Source organism: Pristis pectinata, chromosome 13 (assembly GCF_009764475.1).
Source record: "Pristis pectinata isolate sPriPec2 chromosome 13, sPriPec2.1.pri, whole genome shotgun sequence".
Lineage (NCBI taxonomy): Eukaryota > Metazoa > Chordata > Chondrichthyes > Rhinopristiformes > Pristidae > Pristis > Pristis pectinata.
The window spans coordinates 25,279,586-25,299,563 of record NC_067417.1 but is presented as its reverse complement, the minus strand read 5'-3'; the positions used below and the strand labels follow the sequence as shown (position 1 = coordinate 25,299,563).

The 19,978-nt window shown below is 37.6% G+C and overlaps 1 protein-coding gene across 1 annotated transcript in view; it reads right to left on the bottom strand.

The window, feature by feature from the left end:
* The window catches only part of LOC127577163 (AP-1 complex subunit gamma-1-like), a 71,405-nt gene extending 53,681 nt beyond the window's left edge, over positions 1 to 17,724 (bottom strand). The window contains 7 exon segments of the mRNA XM_052028106.1: positions 458 to 553; positions 4,577 to 4,653; positions 6,083 to 6,179; positions 10,617 to 10,758; positions 16,374 to 16,498; positions 17,525 to 17,595; positions 17,598 to 17,724. Of these exon segments, the coding sequence (XP_051884066.1) occupies positions 458 to 553; positions 4,577 to 4,653; positions 6,083 to 6,179; positions 10,617 to 10,758; positions 16,374 to 16,498; positions 17,525 to 17,595; positions 17,598 to 17,724 (735 nt within the window).
* Positions 17,725 to 19,978: the final 2,254 nt, after the last annotated feature.

The window sequence follows — 19,978 nt, the reverse complement described above, 5'->3', positions numbered from 1 at the left end:
AAATCCAAGTTATCAATTTTTAAATTCAGCTTATAATATTAAGAGACAAATAAAATATAAAATTTTTGTTGTGTAGCATTATATCACGTTACACAGTTTGTGCACCCATAAAGATATAAAATTATGCTGGCAAAGTACTGCACAATACTATAGTAAGGCTGGTGGGCAAGTCAAGTAGCTCAAATCTTAGACTTTATTGGGTTATTTATCTCATCCGAAGCTCTTTCAGTGAATACATGAATTGTGTCAGGAAGGCTGCACTGCATTTATAAACCATGTTGAATTGTTCTTCCAAGTACAATCAAAACAGTTGGGAGCACAGTGCCACTAAAAGATAACGTTGGTCTCAAAATTAACCACCCAGCTGAAGATCATGAAGACACTAGATGACATTGAATTATGTCACCTCCCTTATTTACAAATCTTATGAAATGATTCAAGGAGCACAAAGACTGACCTGAAGAAAAGGATCACTAATGCCAGAGACATCATGTTCTGGTGAGTAGCCAGACATGATAAGGTTTTTCAGGATCCGAACAAGCTGAGGAACCAACTGAAAAAAACAAAGTGTTAGATCTCAGAACTTATTAACAATATTGGAAACAAAAACCTTAAAATTAAAGCCTTCATGAACAATAGAACCATACTGACAAAAACAAGGCCACATCAGTGATTAAAAATCTCAGCTAAACAAGGATTTGCAATGTATATTTTATTGTTTATATTTTCATTTATGTAACAAGCAAATCATTCTTTTCTGCATCAGAATACAACTTCAAATAAGTACATTTTGATATACTTATTTGCACATTAAACATTTAAGAAAGTGATTTCCATTATGTACACTGGCCTTGAACAATAAATTTACACTTATTTCCCCCAACCAGCATGCAGTGTGTAGTTTTCATTTCCAGAATGTAAATCTTACCTTTTCATTCTAGAATCATGTAGGATTTGCAATGAGAGATGAATAAAAAAATTACATACTTGTGAGAATATTGGGAAACATGTTCAAAGAAAATCAATTCTAGCAGATAGCAGTCTATGTTTTTGTTGTGAAGATCGAAGTTTGACAAAAAAAAGCAAAAGGCAAACCTACAAATTACCCTTTTCCCACCCACACGAAACAGAATTTCAAACCCCTTCTTTAAATATTAAAGAATGCAAGAAATATGCATCTATTTTCATTAATATAAATGAACACAAGAAAATAGTACTGGTAGTGGGTTACTTGGCCCATCAAGCCTGCCCTGCCATTCAATACAATCATGGCTGATATGCCCCAGGCCTCAACTCCTCTTCTGTGCCACCTCCGTATAAGTCCTCAATTGCCACATTTTCAAAAACTGATCTTCCTCTTTAAACAGCTCCAATATTCAAGCCTCCACAATCCTCTGGGTAGAGAATTCCATGAGGAGAAATTCCCATGCACCCATTTTAAATGACTCATCATCTTGTAACTATGCTCCTTGATTCGGACTCTGCCACTAGCGGCAGCATTTGAACATTTAACATGCCATGCCTCCTTGAGATCTTGCTTAAAATCAAAGAACCATTTAACTGTACAACACAGAAACAGGCCCTCTCAGTCCACCATGATCATGCGAAGCATGATGCTTTTCTATGCTAATCCCATTTGTCCACATTAGGCCCTTCTCTCTCTTGTACCTTTCCTATCCAAGTACTTGACCAGGGTTCAATAACATTTGCAGAATTCAAATTATGTTTCAGTAAGTTCAGCCCTCTTTCTTCCAAACTCCACAAATAGGGTCATTCTTGCTGGGGCAAAACTTGTGCCAACTTGTCCACGCCAACCAGGTTACTTGCCCGAGCTAGTCCCATTTGCCTGTATTTCTCCCATATCCCTCTAAACCTTTCCTATCCATGTACCTGTCCAAATGTCTTTTAAATGTTGTAATTGTACCTGCCTCCACAGCATTCTCTGGCAGCTCGTTCCATATACACGCACGCTTTGTGCGAATAACTTGCTACTCAAGTACCCTTTAAATCTTTCCCCTCTTATTTAAAACAAATTGACCTAAAAGACATTGTGACATAAATTTCTTGATGGAAATCTGGAAAATATTTTGACATGAAAGCAATCTACCTTTCAGGCTATCCTCTTCCTAGGTCTCTACCTTTTTGCTTTAACACTTTTTTAGTAATGGTGTGTGTTTGGGGGGGGGGGGGGGGGGGGGGGGGGGGGGGGGGGGGGGGGGTGGGGGGGGGGGGGGGGGGGGGGGGGGTGGGGGGGGGAAAAGGGGGAAAGAGGAGAGAGGGAAATGTGCTATTTAATGGATTTGTGGTTCATTGGATTTATTGGACTTTTTAAATAATGGTGATGGAGAAAGTAATGGGACAAACTGCCACGTACAAGTGTTTCCAACCAGGGTATTAGTTACTTACTTCCAAAGCATTCTTGTTTTATCAACCATGCTGTTATATTGGAGAATTTCCATTAGGAAAGTTTCAGGAAAACATGCCAAATTTCCCTGATGAATTTTAGTCAATCTCTGGACATGGCAACCAAGAGAGAAATCAAAAAGTCATGTAGAAAAATTCAAAAACTTTCAAGGACCAGAGCAAACAAATATTAGAATGTGTCAGAGAGTGATAATGGTGAGTGTGGGACCACTGAAGACAAATGCAATTTATAACAGAATGGACAAAAGGAGTGCCAAAATAGATAAATTAGCACTTTCCTCCTTGCAGTTAAGCAAGAGTACAAGAGTCAGAAGAAGGACTAAAATAAACAGGGTTGGAGGGGAGGGGTCCTATTTATTGACAGTTTTTTTTAATATAATTGTGATGGAGAAAATAACAGTGCAAATCTCCAGGTCTCATTGTTTCCACCTAGGGTATACTCCTAACTTCCAAAGCATTCTAGTTTCATGAATCATGCATTGCACTGGAAAATTTCCACTGTTGCTTGGTTATTTGGGAAGTACGCAAGTATCTACCTACCTTCCATTGTAACATCAGTTGTTGGAAAATAAATGGAAAGTACCATCAGGGAAAGTACTCCCATGCACTTAATTATATGTGAACAAGTCAAGGTATTAGCATGAATTTGTGAAAGGTTGACCACATTAACCAATCCAGTCCAAAATTTTGAGGTCAGTAGCATAATGGATGGGGAGTGTCCATTTGAAGTCATTTATATAGACTTTTAGAACACACAAGAATAGTAGGCCAGGAGGCCTCTCAAGGCTGCCCCACCATTCAATATGATCATGGCTGATCTATGCTGGCCTCAACTCCTCTGTGTTAGTTCCCCATAACCCTCAATTCCTCAGTCTTTCAAATGTTTATCTATCTCTACCTTAAATTCATTTAAGGATTTGGCCACCATCACCCTGGAGGCTTGGCAGAGAATTCCAGAGATTCATTACCCTACTTAGTAGGGTAATGTTTAAGTGAAAGGAGCCCCAGTTCTTCTCTTATTACAACTTCCTGATATGTTCTATTTGTACATAATACCATGAAGAAATTCTTTGCTTCTGTTCCATAAGTTAACTGTACCTCAATTAGGAGACTCAAAGCTGGAAATAATAACTCAAAGCTGAGATTCATTACACTATTTAGAAGGCATTTGATGAGATTATGCGTTGGACCGATTTTTTTTAAAATGATAAGAGAAAGCATGGAACAGGGAATAATCTTGCCACATCCTGGTAAGTGTTGAGCTAAAGTTAAACTAACCATTCTCCGACAGAGGATGTTTCTTCATTTTTTTTTAGCAAGCAGCCATTAGAAATAATCATTGCCAAAGTCCAAGTGAACCTCAGATGGTGGTGGGGAGCCACTTTTTTTAAACTGAGATTCTTCTTGTGAAGGTACTCTACAGTGCTTTGGGTAGGAAATTATAGGATTTGGATCTAGCAAAAATGAAGCAAGGCTGATATACTAGCATGTCAGGGTGCCGTGCAACTTGGAGGAGGATATGCAGGTGGAGATGCTCTTGTCTTCCTCAAACAGGTCACAAGTTTGGGAGAGGCTATTGGAATAGTCTGGGCAATAACAGGAGTGTATTTGGAGCACTCTGCAGTCATGGTATGCCAGTGGTGGAGGCAAATGTTTAATGTGACGGATGGGGTGCTGATCAAGCAGACTGCTTTCTCCTGGATGGTCTTAGGTTGCTTTTGGAGCTGCGTCCATCCCAGAAAATGAAGGGTATATTTATATGAAGGATCTGCAACACCCCAAAATAAATTAAGTAACAAGTACATGATATTAATATAACAAAGTGTTTTCATCAACAATTCTATAGGGAATTCAAATTCAACCCCTGTAGTAATAATTTAATATTTAATTATATTTTAACTTAATAACTATTACAAATGTGATCTTGCATATATAGTTCATGGGTGCAATTTATTGGTTTCTACTAATTGATCCATGAATTCAACTAGCAGTGAATTTGACATTTTAGCCAGAGTGCCAGCTTGCACAGAAATACAATGGGATGATTATTTGTTAATTAAAATTAGTTTAGTCTACAACCACAACTGCAGGAGTGTATAAACAAATTAAAAACTGCAAGTAGAATAAGGAACATACAAGTATGGTTACTTACTTTCCTGAAGTGTGCCAACATGTCAGGACTTCGCTCACACATTTCAGTGAGAAGTACGACAGATGTGTGAAGGACACCTGGAATAGGGAATAAACATTATACCACAGGAAGACTAGTTTAAAATTAATAGTTGAGAATGTATTCTGGATTAAATATAACTGCACTACAGAAATGTTCAATTTTTAATAAAGCTCAGTTTAGTTTCTTCCTTCCTAATGTCTGCCATTCTTAATAGTTTTCAAAGTGTGGAGTCATCATTCAAGGGAATACTTTCTCTTTCAGGCACCAAGACTGGGCTTGATGTTGCCCAGTTAGATGCATGACAAACTCTACAGTTTGTATTAATTTTAATCTCAGTCCCATTATAATTTTCCATTAATGAGCAATTATGGCTCTTCAAGTGCTACATAAGAGGTACATTTCCTCTAAGGGCCTGAAATGATTCCTATAAATGAGTTTCTGACTTATTAAATTGCATTAAAAAGCACAGACATCCATCATCTATCTGGACCACCCAACTATCAAAATCCATACTTTTAAATTCCTTAAGAGTCAAATGCCCAACTTTTCAGTGATTCCTTGGTTGTGTTAAGTTTACTCTCACACAGTACATCCCATAGAAACAGTGGGATTTATAGCAGTCAAACTATAATTAGCCACATATCTGGAAAATAAGAAATTTGCAGAGAAAAAAATCAATTCTAGTTGTCTACAATGGGATTAGGTGTAATGTTACCTGTTTATGAGGAGACATTGTCAAATCAGAAGAATCTTAATAAATTCCTTTCTCTCTTGCTTCTACAGAGATTGAAGGGTGGTGGGAATCAGAGCCATTACCTGCAATTCTGGAGTTCAGCAGAGCAAGTACAATGGTTGTCAAGAAGGGGACAGGGTTAATCTGAACTCTTACATTGGGAAAGAAGTGGTGGAAGGAGACAGTTCAGCATGCAGGGAAGAGATCAGAGATTTTCAGCGAAGAGAACAAGTTTTTCCACAGAGGGTGGTGGTTATGTGGAATGAGCTGCCAGAGGAACTGGTAGAGGCAGATAAAATTACAATATTTAATAGGCATTTGGAGAGGTACTTGGATTGGAAAGGAGTAGGGAGATCCAGGCCAATGAGATTAGCGTAGATAGGCATCACAATTGGTATGGACAAGTTTGCCAAAGGACCCGCTTTTGTGCTGCACAATTCTAACAACACGAGGTGTTTCCTAAGCTCTGACATGACGTGCCAGGTCAAAAATGGCCCAAAACTACAGTGGAGCTATGTTTTGAAAACTTCATTTTCTCATTGGCATGCAATTAATGAATCAAGATAAATACACGTTAATGTGCAATTGCTTTAATAGCCTGCATTAATAGGGGTAACTTTATTAATAGCAATACGTGCATTTTAAGTACACAAACTTAACAAATGAAATTGCATTATATTACAAAGAAATCAGCTTTCAAACATTAATATAATTTAGCATATAATGACATATGTTTAAAGTGGAAAATTTACCATGATTTTTTTCATTCAGCAGATTTTTTGTAGCTGGCAGAAACATTTCCATGAGTTCAGGCACTTTCCTAATTACATGCACTGCACACAATGCTGCCTGAAAAAAAAAATCAATCTTTGATTTTCAAAGTACAATGTAAAAACTTTGCAAGCAAACATTTTAAATATAAACTTAAACAGGCCCACACACAATTTGTTGTTAAAATCTAGCAAGTTATGTAATTATGTTGTATTTATTAAATATTGTAATGTACCTTTTAAATGCACCCCAAAAAAATCACTTTTGTACAAGTAAGTACAAAACTAAGTTTCTGCTCTTTAAATCAACCATTCGAATGAAAGCACAAGAAATGATCAGTAGTACCTGTGTTCTTTGGAACAGTTAAAATGGGCCAAAGTGCACTGGTTGTACCAAAGTTGTGGCTTCTGTGCTCTGACTCCAGTACTTGCTGACAAATCCAGAGGACCAAAATTCATTACAAAAACAAGGTTGGGTTCCAGTGAAAGAACAATTAGGCCCTGGAGGTGGGGGCGTAAGGGGAGCACAACATGGGCACCAAGGGACAGGGAAGGAGGGATTGGGATAGGGGAGGAGGAGGTAGAAGGTGGAAGTAACATTCTGGTGCTGATCAAAAATTAACTAGTTAACAAATTATTAACTGTTTCTGGTTGGCATAATCTAACAATGATATGGAACAGGAATGGAGTGCTGGAGCATCGGCTTTTTATGATATATAAATGACTTGAAGACATTGAAGGTATAGTTGCTAAATTTGCTCATGATACAAAGATACTAAGGAACTCGGGTTGTGAAGAAGACTACAAAAGGATATAGATAGGTTAAGTGAATGAGCAATGATTTGGAAAAATGATGTGGGAAAATGTTAAATTGTCCATTTAGGCAGGAAAAAAATAAATGTGCATATCTAATAATAGACTGCAGAGGAATCTGGGGTAACAGACTGTTGTTGAATTAAATAACAAAGTAGTAAGGTTATACTTCAGCGATATAAGGCATTGGTGAAATCACATCTGCAGTACTGTGTACAGTACCGGTGGTCTTATTTAAAGAAAGATGCTAATGTGTTGGAAGCAGTTCAACGGCTTAGTCGGCTAATACCTGAACGTGCAGGTTGTCTTGTGGAGGAAAGGCTGGCTAGGTTAGCCATGCATTTACTGGAGTTTAGAAGAATGAGTGGGGACTTGATCAAAATACAAAAGATTCCAAGGGGTCTTGACAAAGTGGATGGAGAGGATGTTTCCCGTGGCAGAATTCAAAATTAGGGGGCCACTATTTTAAAATAAATGGGTCTCCCACTTCAGTCAAACTTCTCTTAGAGGGTCATCAATCTTTGGAACACTCCCTCAAAAGGCTGTGGAAGCAGTGCCTTTGAACTTTTTTTTAAAATGTCAGAGGCAGATAAATATATGATGAGCAAAAGGGGAGAAAGGTTACCAGGGTAGACAGGTATGCAGAGTTGAGTTTGCAGTCAGATCAGTCATTTTATTAAATGGCAAAGCAGTCTGAGGGGCTGAGTCACCATCTCCTTCTCTTAGTCCCAAGTCATACGAGATGCAAGGGAGGGAGATTTCCATCAGTCCCAATGCCAAGGCTCATTTCCTCTTTGCCCTACACCCTCACCCCAGCAGATCTATTGGCAGCACCCCTGGCAGATCAGATCAGGCAGTTGTTGACATTTCCATCATTGAGATGGTATGAAAAACATTGTCAGGGCGGGGGCTTTCAATCGCATTCTCTTTTGGAGGATGGTCCAGAAATGCAATGTCTGTCAGAGGATGGTAAAGAAATATGCCAGGCCAGTGGACCAAAAAAGTCAAGTTTTAAAAACTCTGGTTAGTGCAAGCAATTAATGCATTAATTTGCAATTGCATTATTTCACTTTGCACTGCAATGGACTCTGTTATTTTTTGTCCACTTGTGGTCCTTCTTTATTAGTTTAGTATAATTTATGATTAACATGCTTTCCTTATGAATGTTGTGACTCAAATACTATGTGCCTGTGATGCTACAGCAAGCAAGTTTTTCATTGCACCTGTGCTTATGACAATAAACTCAACTTGACATTAACTAAATGTTAAAAGCAATTAATTGACAGTCATAATTCTATGTAACAAAATTATCGGCCTTGCTGCTGAGAAAATTGCGGCCTTCCCACCCACCATTCAGGACATTTCAAAAATTTTCCATGCCTGGCCACAAGCTCATTAGTCTTCTCTGAATATATGCTCCCAGCACTTGAGTTGTGGCTTAACCAATTTTACCTTAATCTCTATGACTTTCCTTTTAAAAACAGAGTACAGCCTTTGGCCCACCATGTCTATGGAACCATCAAGTACCCATCTACACTCATCTCGCTTAACAGCACTTTGCCCACATCCTACAATTCTTTAGCGATTCAAGTGCTTGACCAGATGCTTCTAAAACATGTCCATTTCAGGTCTCCTGTTCCTTTTTTCAAACTACAGCCTCATGTCTATTACCATAGCTATGCCTCTCAATTTTGAACACCTCAGCCTCTTCTGCTTTAAGAAAAACAAACCCAGCCTCTCCAGTTTCTCCTCATAACTGAAAAATTCCATCCCAGGCAACGTGGTCAATCTCCTCTGCAGCCATACCAGTGCAATCGTGTACTTCTCATCATGTAGCTGTGGCCGAAGCAACATTTTATAAAGTTTGACCAAGACCTCCCTACTCTTACATTCTACACCCTGGCTAATGAAGTGTTTTGTATGCCATCTTCACCCACCCTATCTACCTGTGCTGCCACCTTCAGGGATCTTTGGACTTCCACACCAAGGTCCCTTCCTCTGTTCCTCATGTTACGGACTCAGTGAAAGTCCCTTTAAGATAGAGTGTGTGTGTGTGTGTGTGGGGCGTGCTTACGTCAATAGAAGATAAAGGACGTAATGACGTTGTTGAAGAGGTTAGAAGAAGAAGAAGGAGAGAGAGAGAGAAGGGAGAGAGACACCAGCCTGCTTGTTTTCTCTATCGATGGATGAGAAACAATAACTGTGTTTGCCACTGAAACCCATGTATGGAAGTTGGAAGTAATCCGGTGGAGTTCACTTGTTGCTGACCTGTAGAAGGAAACAGGTATTTATGTGTGGACGACCACGGTTCGGATGCTTTCGGGGTGAGGAAGTCACTACCGAGTAAACACTGAAGTGTCGTTTGGGTTCCATCGTGGAACATTTGGATTTCGTATGTACTCTCTCTATGTTTTTCTACATCTACATCTTATCTTCAGACAACGGTGGTTGTTGAAGAAGCCCTTGCTCATGTTTCACCTTATGGCTTGCGGAACTGAACTTTAAGAACCATTCAGGAACTGGGAGTTTTGGACTTTGTCCACACACACACACGAAGAGTTTAGTTTTGGGGTTAACGTTCGAGGTTTAACATTCTTGAATTCTAACATACTAACATTTTTAACTTTTATTTTACTATTATCATAAGTAGTGATTAATAAAATTTTTTAACACTGAATCATGCTCAGTGTGTTTCTTTTGTTGCTGGTTTGTGACACTCAATAATCCTTATGGAACTACTACTCATTTTGTCTCTTACCCTTGTTGGATGCCCAAAATTCATCACCTCACAATTATCAGGATTAAATTCCATTGCTCTGTCTAACTTAACAGTTGATCAATATCATTCTCCAGCCTAAGACTATCATCTATCACTATCACTATCAATACCACAACCTATTTTCATATCATCTGCAAACTTACTAATCATATCCCCTACATTCACTTCTAAATCATTCATGTATATAAAAGCAAAGGTCATAGAACAGGTCCCTGTGGTACACTGCTGGTCACACAATTCCAATCACAACAGAAACACTCCACCATCACCTTGTCTTCTACCATCAAGTCAGTTTTTGATCCAATTTGCCAACTTGCTTTGGATCCTATGGGCTCTAACCTTTTGGACCAGTCTTCCATGTGGCACCTTGTCAAGGGCCTTACTGAAGTCCATGTAAACCACATCAACTGCAGGGCCATCAATTTATTTAGTCGCCTCTTCAAACAACTCAAATTAATCAGACAGGATCTCCCATTAACAAATCCATGCTGACGATCATTGCTCAATCCCTACCTTTTCAAGTGTAATCATGTCAGTATCTCATATGCCATAACCTCTTATCTACCAGTTCATGTCCCTTCAGAGATCTGTGTGACATATACTCCAAACTCCCTCTCCTTCTTGGTTTTGTTACTGACGGTTCATTACTTTGCCTTGCTAGTTCTCTGCAAATTAATTACCCTGCGCTTCCTTATTGTCCCTTTACTAACGATCGATATCTCTGGCAATTTGTTGCTTTCATCCTCATTGTCAACCAAATAGGTATGTTTGTATCACCTGTACTTGGACAAATGTGGATTGATTAAAGAAAGCAAGCATGGCTTCGTTAAAGGAATATCACTTCTAACTAAATTAGTAGTTTTTTTGAAGAAATTAAAAACTGCCTTATAATTAACAGTGCAGTAAGACCAAAAAAATTTTTACCTTTTTTCTTAGGTAGGAGTTGGATGTCTTTAGTAATTTTTCCACTTCTCCTGCAAGATCTCTGCACATCTCCGATGATCCCATGCAGCCAAGTGTGCAGAGTGCCAAACCTTGGACATATTGAGTACTATGATTCAAATCACTGCAAAACAAAATTAAAAGGCTCAATGTAGAATTATGATTCAGTTTCACAATTGAACTTAATTCTCTGGTTATTCCTTCCTTTTATTTGATCAGAGGGTGCAGCAGTCATTAGCAACACCAATCCTGATTGCTCCCTCAACTGAGCATCCAGATACGAGTCAGAATCAATCAAAAAGGTGGCTCTGAAAGATATTCACCTCCTTCGTGCTAGTTTAAGCTTTTAAAATAGATTAAAATTTGCCAAGTGAACAGGAATTGTTCAAGGACTAAGTACAATCAATTTTGAAGGAATGCTGGCTTCATTTTATTTCCTTGTAGTTCCTATCTTCCCTTTTCCTTCCCCTGAAAAGAATCGATGTTTCAGTTGGAACTCCACCACTGAACACTTGTAAATAATGACAATCACCAAATTCCTATCAGTCATGAAGTATGAAGCCTAATCCACACTGATTTGTTAGTCTTAGTATTTCTTATGAAGTACAATTTCTTGTGAGCAGAGACTGAGCCAAGGTTGGCAGTAACCTGAAGGTAACCTGACCCATGCTACCCATTCTACTTCAGTTGATTACTCAAACATGTGCAACAGTCCAGATGGATATAAACAGCAAAACATCCCTTTGTCATTTGATACTTTCACCAATACAGCTGAAGTCTTTAACTTCCTTACAGGATGAACATGCTGCACAAGGTGGTTTGACCTGCATAAATGGAACACCACAACCTCAGCATGTCACAAACCACAAACATTTCATACACTAATGACCCTGAAATAAAGGTTTCAGATAAACTCTTGACTGTGTTGGAAGTCTAGGTTATAGCTAACTCCAAAACTTGTCACTTAACCTGATGGAATTCTGATCTCCTGCTTTCCTTCTAGACTTAGCATTGAGTTCAGGAACAAAGCTCAGTCATGCAGTACCACGGGACTCACTTCTGTAGCTTAGCTCCATTCACCTGGCCTGGAATGAAAAGTGGTTTCTATATTTTTTTTGAAAAGCATACCATTAATGTTTTTACTTAATTTATATCACTTAAATACATTTATAAATATCTAATTTTGTTATTAAAGTCAATTTTTTAATGTATCAGATTAAAAGATTAATATAGCCATAGGGATTGTACAAGGAATGAATGCAAGAACTGGGTTGAGCATGATCTGCCCATTAAAGCAACCCCTTTACTGCATGTTACATCGAACATTAGAACAATGCAGCAAAGGAACAGGCTCTTCAGCCCATGATGTCTGTGCAGAGCATGATGCCAAATTAAACTAATCTCTTCTGTCTGCACATGAACTATATCCCTCCATTCCCTGTATTTTCATGTGCCTATCTAAAAGCCTCTTGAAAGCCATTATCGTATCTGCTTCCACATAAATTCCAGGCACCTACCACTGTGTAAAAAAATTTGTCCTCTAGTATTCAACATTTCTACCCTGAGAAAAAGATTCTGACTGCCTACCCTATCTATGCCTCATAATGTTATGTATATATACAAACACGCGCACACTTCTATCAGGTCTCCCCTCAGCCTCCAAAACACCAGAGAAAACAATCCAAGTTTGTCCAACCTCTCCTTATCGATAATACCCTCTAATCCAGGCAGCATCCTGGTAAACCTCTTCTGAACCCTCTTCAAAGCTTCCACATCCTTCCTGTAACGAGGCAACCAGAACTGCACACAATATTACAAGTGTGCCCTAAACCAAGTTTTACACAACTGCATCATGACTTCCTGACTCATACTCTATGCCCCTAGTGATTAAGGCAAGTATGCCATGTGCCTTCCTTACCACTCTATCTACTTGCATTGCCACTTTTGGGGAGGTATGGACTTGGATCCCAAGATCTGTCTGTACATCAATGCTGTTAGGGGTCCTGCTATTAACTGCATACTTTTCCCTTACATTTGAGCTCCCAAAGTGCAACACCTCATACTTGCCCAGATTAAACTCCATCTGCCATTTCTCCACCCATAACTGTAACTGATTTACATCCTACTTTATCCTTTGACGACCTCTATAGATATATAATAATTTTTGTAAAAGGATTTGGCACAATTAAAATTAGAAACCTTCACCCTATTATGCTGTACATTCACAACTCCAAACAACTGCAGCCCCAGATGCAATAAGCACAGAAAAAGTACACCAAATGGTCATAGACTAAATCACTAAATTTTCCAATTAAACTTCTGGTAAAAAGCAAAGTCAATGAATAAAATATTTCATTTTTAAAAACTTAAACTAGTTTCAAATTGTAATTGATAAAGTGACAGAAAAAAGCTCAACTAGTATGGTTAAACTGAATAAGCTTCAAAACATTTCTTTAAACCTTTTCTATTACTTAAAATTAACTTGTTTTTCTCTTTCCCAGTTGCAATTACCTGTTTCCTTCCCCACATGACCTGCTAAGTGTTTCCAGCATTTCCTGTTCTTATTTCTTAAAACCTTCACTGGTGGCAGGGATTTTTAATGGAAATAATTAGCTCATTACTCACACCAGTACATCATCATAAAATCTTAATTTCAATACATCCAGCTACTTCATGCTATTTTCTTCAATATTTAAAATGGAAGTATAACTTGTGCCTGCCTTTCAATAAGATTTAATGAAGCATATTTAATTATTCAAAAATAAACTTGTAAAATAGCAGGATATTTAGGCAAAGAGAGAAGGCCTGAAAGACATACAAAAGAATTTTGATATCAAATAATTCCAGCATAACAAGGAAACAAGCAATGTTAGTACTTCAGGAAAACAAAAAAAAGTACTTGGAGGAACCGTTCAAATCAAGGAGCATTTGGGGAACTGCTTTACAAAATAGGTTTAAAATTGTTATGGAAAACGTCAAGGTGCAATTAAGTATAAAAATGCTTAAATGGAAGTGGGATAACTTTAGAGAATTAAAAACAGAGGTGGTCCAGCTAGACAGGTTAACTGCTAGACAATTAGTTGACAGTGAAAGAATAGAAATATTTTGAAGGGGCTGGGGTATGACTGGGCATTTCCACAAAGGGGCTAGGAAGTGCATTCAAGCTAAGCTCCCTGGATGACCAAAAATATAATTAATATTAAACAGGATGCCAATGAGAATTGTGCAGTTGATAAAACAATAGAAAATTAAAATGAATTCAGAGAATAGAACCAAAAATGAATAAAGGGAATTAAAAGGTAAATAATATTAAATGGTTGTCAAAAGAAGTGTGCAAAAGAAAGAAATCTTGGGGGTTCCAAAGCGTGAAGAACAAAGTGGGTATTTTGCACCAATCTTGTCATGGCAGTAAACGATGCTGGTCATGTAGGAATAAAAGAAGGGCATGGTAGCAATATTGAAAAAGTAGATATGGTAGTAGCACTTAAAGGTTGGTACCAGTCCAAGTTAGGGACCTGGTAGGATGCATCCCGGATTATCATTAGCAACAATTTATAAATGCTCCTTAGCTAGAGGTGGTGCCAGAATACTCGAGGATTGAAGAAGGGCAACACTGCTCAAAAAAAGATTTGAGTTGAGCTGAAAATGGCAATTAATCAGCCCGACATCAGTGAGAATTGTGCAAATAAAATGAGACAATTATTCATCACATAGAAAAGTATGGGATAATTAATAAAAAATAAATGCAAATCAAGTTCACTTTAGTTGATTGAGATACAATAAATAGAGAGTTGATGAGGGCAAACATTTAACAAACAACAGATTAAAATTGCAAAATTGAAGCGTATGGAACTAAAGGGATGTTGGGAGTAATGACACATAATTGGATAAAAGACGCAAAGTAGTGGTAAATTGTTATTTTCCCTGACTAGATGGACTAACAGAGATGTTCCCCCAAAGATTAATGCTGGAGCTTGCTGCTTGTTTTGATACATAATTATGACCTGATTGAAATCATGCCTTTCTTACAAAGTTTTCAGAAGAGACAACTGTGGTAAACAATGGGGCAGATAAGTAACAGATAAGATGATTGGTGAACCAGTAGAACACATGGCAAATGAAAATCAAAGCAGATAAGTGGAGGTAGTACATTTTGGTGGGGAAGAAAATACTTCAGAGGTTCAACAAACATTGTCAGAATCCGTGCATCTAACCTTGGAGTTGTGACAATCAATTAGTACCATCTGAAAAAGCAGCATATCTCTGCCAATAACAACAAAATGAAATAATTTAACCATATGAAATAACAGACTGAATAACTGAATATATGGGATCAATCAACACCAAATTCATCCCTGCAAATATAATAGTCCAGTCAATGTGAAAGGAGCATTTCAGCAGAACCCCAAATCCTACATTGCCTTTTCATTGTCATTTCTGGCCCACAGTTTCTCTAACAATATGCCATGACATCAGTCCTTTGCAAAACCCATAGAAATGAGGAAAAGAAACTTCCCCATTCACCAGGATCTCCTAATGACCCCAGCCAGCAGCTGAAGGCACCAAGCCCTTCCAGATCCATGCATTCTAATCACCAGCAAGTGAATTTCAAACCTGATGAAGATTGGAAAGCCAAACTGAATTCACAAGAGGTCAACTTGAGTGACTGGATACAGATCACCCATGGCTTTAATCCCCCAACATGGGTTGTGGTCTTCTCTGAACCCATCCCCACAAATCACGGATGTGGAAAATTAATGTACAAATAGAAATTAAGAACTTCACTAATATGTGACTGTGGAAATCAATAACAGACCATGGAACATAACTCGATCTGCAATCCATAAACAAAGTCAGAATCCATAAACAATCCATAGTCAGAGGCTTTTCCTCAGGGCTGAATTGGTGGCCACAAGAGGAGATAGGTTTAAGGTGCTGGGGAGTAGATATAGAGATGTCAGGGGTAAGTTTTTTTTACTCAGAGTGGTGAGTGCGTGGAATGGGCTACTGGAAATGGTGGTGGAGGCTGATACGATAGGGTCTTTCAAGAGACTGTTAGATTGGTATATGGAGCTGAGTAAAATAGAGGGCTATGGGTAAGCCTAGTAATTTCTAGGGTAGGGACATGTTCGGCACAGCTTTGTGGGCCGAAGGGCCTGGATTGTGCTGTAATCATTCTATGTTCTAAAGTGATCACAGCAATACAGTCTGCCACTTCAGATGCTGTCTTCAATGTTCTAGTATAAAATAATAGGTATCGATCTACAGTTACACCATATAGTCATAAAAAAAGGGATACTGCCCATTATTGCTGCTTCCTTATTAGAATACCCTTTCTTTCAACCCCAGTTTCTGGATTTCTCATCCCAGTTCCTTGAAACAATATAATGGCCACCTGCTCAGTGTTAGATTGCTTTAATAAACTATAAACACACAAACCCAACAAACCAAACATTTGAGGTAATCTTAAATGCAGAGTAACACCCAAGCCATAGTCATAAAATTTACAAATAACAGAAACTTGATTTAGAAGTGGTTAGATCAAAAGGAATACAAATTGAACATAATTGAAAACAAAAACCCAAAGCATTTACATTGATATACTTTTAGACTAACCAAACAGTAATAAGTTACACACAGAATTTCAGCCTTCAGTTGGTGAAATGAACCGCTATTATGCAAATATTACATGCTTAACATCACAATACCAAGTTTAATTGTTTAAAAGTCAGTACTTACTTTTTAATACAATTTGTCATGAGCAAGTGGACATCTTGCCGTTCATCAAGCAGTAACATTGCACCTAGATAACCAATTCGTTTGTCTGTAAATTTCTGTGAGGCTATCAGTTTTAGGCACTCCAGCTGCAATAAACAAAACATCCTCAAAATACTTAAAACATCACAAATCAATGCGTTAACATTCAAAAGAAACAGGACTGTTGAAGCTACTTCACCAAATTCCAGCAAGACAGACAATTTTTTAGGCTCTGGGCTCTGAAATGTTGATTACAAAATTAACTTTGTTTTAAAAAAAAACTGCAAGACACTGAAAAGTGCTCGTAGTATAATGAGTTTCTGGTCTGTTTAGACATATTTTGTTACTTACTCAAAGTCAAATCTGTAGTCCATCATAAAACAGTGCTAAAGCCAGAAAGCTTTATCAGTTACAAAATACTGCCATACATTTATAAGTTGTAATTGAGATGTGTAAATAACAGGCAACTCAATAAGTAATCCCAACAATAAAAGAGAACCAATGTCAAAATTTATGTAACTAAGCAATCAAGACACTTAATATAAAAAAAAAGGTAAAGGATGAGGAAAACCTGGTAGATTCAGGAAATACCATGCAAAGCTTTTTTTGTATAAAAAGGAGTAACTATATTTAAAATTCATGAATTTTTCCCCATGAATTTTCTTCCCTTCACATATTCCAACTTTGCAAAGGCTACATTTCACTAGTTAGCAGATTAAATGCTTCATGCTGTTTCAAGCACCAAAACCCAAGTCTACTCTCAACATCCAGGTGACCTACACCCTGAAGTGGGATGTCCACCAAACATGAAACAAGAAAGGACATTTATTCTTCTTCACTAATTCAGAGGAATGGAAACTTTTTTCAATGGCATACCCAAAAATCACCTTTTCAATGAATATCAATCCAATATTTATGCCATGTACATTGCTGTAGCTGTCCTAGTCTGTGTAACTCAATTCTTCAACATTTAGTTAACACGGTGACATTTCTTAAATCTGAGAGCAATTCAGAGATAAACACAAGAACAAACTATTTAGTCAAATATTCATTGCTTGCTAATCAGAACAAAATAAATTTGATAAATAGAACCACATCCTCACTTTATTCTTTTTTAAACTACCCCAGATTACCTGTCCAAAGTGTGCAGGATATCCTAGCATATGCATATACAATAGTTTTGCCACATTTCGACAACGGTAGTGTTATCTTCTTCTCTGAATGAAGAACGAATTGAAGCACATTCCTTCTGTATCATCTCTCGTTCCTCAGCCTGAGTCCTGGCTGTCCGGATAGTCCGGATTAGCTCCCTCAATCTGATGGGGGCTGGCATCCTCTAGGGTTTAAAAAAAAAAGCCTCTGAACATAATATTGTAGTTTATTTTTTTTTAAACAAACCATTTTGACTCAATAGATAAATTACAGGTTTTTAAAATGGTACTCCAAGCTGTGTGCCACATACTTGGGACAACTTAAATTTTGATACAAGCCAAACAAGCCTTCATTATAAAACAAATTTGCTTGACAGGTATGCATTATTTAGGAGATGGTCAAAACTTAATGGTATCTTTGTACAAATTCACCTGCATCTAAATATGTTTACAATACAAAAAAATTATACTTTCATTTGTTGGAACTGTATAACACAAGAAAACATGATTGAAGGATTACTATAAATACAAGCATGGACCTTGTTGTAGAAACAATTGTTTATACTTGTATCCAAAATACCTTGCACACCAATAGCTTTTTGAATTCATATTTCAAAGAATCACTAATCATAAACCAAAAGGTCAGAATCAATGTAAATATTCAGAACTCTTGCCAAGAAATTTCTTTAAGTACTACTGCAGAAGCTTTTAAATCTTTATCATAAAGCATTCAAATAAACAGCAAATCCTCTTAGTGAGGATTCCAACCAACCCCTTAAAACTTATCAGAAACTTTAAATCTTCCTTATGTATTTCCAGCAGAAGGGCTGGTAATCAGGACACAGATTGGGTATCAAGATGATTGGCAAATCTGTGAAGGTAAGGGCTTATAAGGGTGATGGGAAGCAGAATCAGAAGCCATTTTTAAAAAGAGAACTAGATAAAATTTACAGCTCCATTAAATGACCTCCTATTTTGCATCATTCTAAGGACAGCTGCTCACATCTTTAATTTGGGTTGTTTTTATAACCATTAGCCACTATATAGATATTTGGAAAAGGAAAGATTTAATAAATTTGTATATACCCTTTGCAGTGAGATGCAAATCTCAATTAAGTTCAATGCTTAATTTCCATTTTCTTCTGCTGATAACTTCAGAGTAGGCATACTGTAACTTGCAGTATGGTGGCTGGGTATAACTCCCTTCCACTTGCATAAAATAGACAGCAGCACTGAAAGCTGCACATAATGCCCATTTTCAAATATCCTAAGTAAACTAAAGGCCTTTATGAACTACAGTGGCCCCAGTTACAATAAGGGAATGGTGATATATTTCTTAAGCTGTCTTGATGCAGGGGGAAGGGGGAGAATAGGATGACACATTTTAAGAATGTGATTACACAAACGACTTAAAATAATGATTTCTCTTAATTCCTCATCATGACAACTTTGTGACTGTTTCATAGTGTAGGAGATGTCCTGCCTATTTCAGTTTGTTGTATACCATATTGATGTATACTGAATCAACCGAAAAAGGGGCAGTGATTCAGATTTTTGGACCACTGGGATCTCTTCTAGGGCAGAGGTGACCTGTACAAGGGGGATGGGTTACAACTGAACTGGAGGGGGACCAATATACTGGAAGGAAGATTTGCTAGTGCAACTAGTGTGGGCTTAAACTAGATATGCAGGGGGTGGGATCCCGAGCATCAAACAAAACTAAGTAATAGGAGCAATTTGAAACATGTCCTAAATGCCAGATTAATCACCTCACCATTTAGTTACTGCTCAATTTTATCATCAAATTTACATCTTCAACATAAGCATTTCCCTCAAACTTAGCGGTAATTGAACTTCACAGGAAATTTTTAGCTTAAAATCCATGTAATTAAGGTTATTACATGGAAAAATATTTAAGCCTCTGTGATGCTATGTCATATCAATGTAAACAGATTATCACATGTAGCGAGGTACAGTGAAAAAACCTTGTTTTGCATGTCATCTATACAGATCATTACATCACATCAGTACATCAAAGTAGTAGAAGGGAAAAGAAATAACAGAATGCAGAATATAATGTTACAGTTACAGAGATAGTGCAATGCAGGCAGACAATAAGATGCAAGGCCATGACGAGGTAGATTGCAAGGTCAAGAGTCCATCTTATTGTAGAGGTCTGTTCCATTCTATGGTCTCCATTCCTTCTTGCCCAAGAGACGTGGACATGAAAAGATATCGTGGACAAGTGGTTTATTTATTCACTGCCATATCTGTTTGGACTATATAAATCACAATCAGGTTCTGTTCTCATCTATTAAAGTTACTCATTACTCCATCATAGTTCTGGAATGCAAAGATACGCTTGATTTCTATTCTTCAAAATGACATCATAAGCTTCTCTTCAATCACCTCGTCTAGCAGGGTGGAACCACTCCC